This window comes from Charadrius vociferus, unplaced genomic scaffold, assembly GCF_000708025.1.
Source record: "Charadrius vociferus isolate BGI_N301 unplaced genomic scaffold, ASM70802v2 scaffold529, whole genome shotgun sequence".
NCBI lineage: Eukaryota > Metazoa > Chordata > Aves > Charadriiformes > Charadriidae > Charadrius > Charadrius vociferus.
The window spans coordinates 391,090-394,423 of NW_009650172.1; the positions used below are offsets into that span (position 1 = coordinate 391,090).

General features: G+C 42.8%; 1 protein-coding gene across 1 annotated transcript in view; it reads right to left on the bottom strand.

Annotated features, from left to right (window-relative positions):
* Nucleotides 1-2,062, bottom strand: part of ADAMTS2 (ADAM metallopeptidase with thrombospondin type 1 motif, 2) — a 189,665-nt gene extending 187,603 nt beyond the window's left edge. The window contains 1 exon segment of the mRNA XM_009892620.1: nt 1,949-2,062. Coding sequence (XP_009890922.1) covers nt 1,949-2,062 — 114 coding nt within the window.
* Nucleotides 2,063-3,334: the final 1,272 nt, after the last annotated feature.

The following is a 3,334-nucleotide window of genomic DNA, read 5'->3' on the forward strand; positions in this document are numbered from 1 at the left end:
GCCGGGCAGCCCCGAGCACCGCGGGGCTTCCCCGGGCGGGACCCTCCCGCTGCCGAGGGCGCGCCGGGGACGGGTCCTGGGAACGGGGATGGGAGTTGGTCAAAAGCGGTTTGCGGCAAAAAAGAGACACGCACACACGCACCCCGCCGGGGTCGGGAGTCCCCCGGGCGCTGGGGCAGTGCCCCGCAATCGGGCTGCGCGGTCCCGGCTCCAGCCGGTGAATTCCCGTGGAAACCGGTGGTTCAAGGAAACCAGAGCCAGACTAGGCAAACTTAAGGCACCTCGGCATGAGTTTTGTTGGAGTCTTGGGTTCCCGTCGAAAGCAAGGACCCAAATGGAAAAAGTGCCACCAACATAGGCAAACCATGATCAGAGATGCTCGTCTGATAAAATAAATTACTCTAAGCAGCCATTTCATGGGAAAAAAATTGTTTCGAGTGCTTGCTAATAAGACTGAAATTACTTGCTGCAAAGCCATCTTATATTAAGTATCTGCAATTGGAGAGATAGACCCTGAAAGCATTCAGGAATACTATAAATACGATATAGAAGAAGATTTTAAAAAATAATTAAATAATCGAGAGTGGCCTTTATGGAAAAAAACAAGTTATATTTGTTTCCATATGGCCAGGATAAATGCCATACTGCTTATTCCTTACAGATAATGTATATATTTACTCAGCTGTTACATTATCGGGATCATTTGCTGTTTTCACCACTCTACTCTTTAACCTTGCTGAATCCTAATAGCCCTTCCTGTGCCCTCGCTGTCCTCACCGCTCCATGGCCTGACCTACCGCAGACGGACTCACACTGTATCTGCATGTACTATACCCCTCTGGAAATCTGCATGCAATGGCTTCCTGCAGGAAGCTGGTCCTCTGCCAAGGAATTTTCCTGGGTATCCTTAACTATTCTTGTGCCTGTATGACTACAGGTCCAATTATTACCTTCCAACCCTGTATTATGGACACAAGTATAGAAGAAAAATAACAGCTAGATAGGAGTGTGAATGCCAGTGACTAGGTTTTACAGACCCCATGCCTGATCAATCATGGCAGTACATGATTCTCTGCTTGCTTCGTTTGTTGTTCTGGTTTGGTTTTCCCATTTTTTTAGGTTAAGGATAAAAAGGGAAAGATTATTCTGAATAATGGAGTAGATCAATTTGTACATTACATTCAGACATCCCTTTACTTATATTTTTAAATGACCTCTGCTTGGGATTGCTGTCTGCACTGTGCTTCTCCCAGTTCTTCCTTTTGGTTTGTTTTTCTATTGGCTCATTTTTTGTTTTGTTTTGTTTGTGAGTCCATATTGAGCAGCTTCTCTTACTTAAAATCTCATATACTTTCATCAGTACACAGCTGGTAAAGTTCCAACTTCATTTTTATTGGACTTGTATTTTAAGCTGATGATGTGGCTTTTTTATGTTCCATCCGTCCCATCCTGCTCAAATTGAAATAACTTCTGCTCATAAACTTGAAAGGAAGAGGGGTTGGCCCTATATTCGAAATCAAAGTTTTTATTTGTATATGATGCATCCAGAGAAAAGTAAGGAGACAGAGCATATTATAGAAATACAAAACAACCCAGCCAATAGTTCTACTAATTAAGATGGATTTTGATTCTTGAACAAATTGGAGGTTAGAAAATGTGCTTTAATATGGATAACAGCTGTACTGCAGAGTAATGATATAAACAAAAAGAATCAGTGACTGCCTTCATGTAGAAGTTTATTGCTATACAGAAATCAAGTTCTATGTGTATATGTTATTATCTTATCACCTGGGGCCGAGACCCAAAAGCTCCATGGGCTCCAGGGCTGCTGGAGCTGTCTTACAACTTTCTTTAAAGTTTTCTCTTAAACAAAACCAAATGGAGAACAAGTGTCAAACAATGGAGCCAGATCTGCAGTTGGTAAAAACTGTGCTTCCACTGAACTCACTGGAATAAATCCTGATCCCCCACTGAAGTCAGTGAGAGTTTTGCCATTGACTTCAACAGAGCCAAGATTTTCTGCAGTAGATTCATGATGCCAATTTAGACCAACTGAGGACATGCCACATGCTGCAGCAATGGGCCCATTATCCTTCCAGAGAAAAAAATGGATTCGTGTTTGACCCTGAGGAGGTGGTCCGAAGCATGCCAACAACCACAGAGCCTGAACGAGTGAAATTCAAGAAGAGAAGTCCTTACATCCCTGCTCTTACATCACTATAAAGAGAAATTCAGGGGAATACCCTCCTCACAACTAGTTTTCACCATTTCCTAAACTATTTGCCCAGGATTCTTGACACAGGCAGCCAAGGTGACCGCCTGGGTTTCCATGGCAGGGCCTTGCCATGGCTGTCTCCAGTAGGATGCTTCGAATTTTTTTTAGAACAAACTAGAAAAACTCAACGTAAAATGTATGTATGCATTACTCATAGTCCACAAACCTCTAAATTAATTGGTGTGAATGAAGTCACATCATGTTTATTTTACTGGAATGAAGGAAGGAGTACTAGATACTGCAACTGCGCTCCAATAGTTTGATCTAAGGGTATGCCTATGCTGCTGCCAAACATGACTACAATCACACAGATGTTTGCCTTTGCTGGAGACAGGCATACAGAAAGGAGAAAATTATGCTCTGTGTCCTGAATGAATACCCGGTCTGAAGAAGAAGTGTTCTAGCAGCTTATGCTGAAATACCCAAAGTAGCTTTAACAAGCTAGCTGAGCTACGAATAGCACTGTAACTGAACCGATATGGAGTTCAGCACAGACTGCCTGAGTATTTACTTGGATTTACAGATCTTCTTGTCCGCACCAAGTTTGTGCTATCAGTTCCTGTTCTAGCTAGGGTACATCTGTGTAAACTGCAGTCAGACCTTCCCTGTGGAGATGTTCTCTCAACATTTAATTTTGCTTAGTAAAATGAAAAGATCCTAAGCTTAAATCACCAGCTTGTGCTATCAAAGTGTTCAAAACACATATAACTGCACATTGCAATGAGAAACCTTGTATCTGAGATTTCTAAGATCTCTTGCTGTTTTCAAAGGAAAATCAGTCTTTTCCCCATGTTAGTTGGGCTGTGAGGGGAGATGCTGAACTGCAGCACTGTGCCTTCTCCAAAGGGCACGCCACCACCTCAGCAGGTAACTTACAGTCTGCTTACAGCCCTCATGATCCAAATCAGTCCAAGCTTTTACGCGAGAGGCTCTCCAGAAAGGAGAGTTCTTATTTCTGACCTTCTTATTGGGAATACAATACCTTTCTGCAATAGGACTGTATGTTGCCTGCGTTATGTTTCTTATACAGATCATTGTCTTTGCTTTCACCCTTCACTG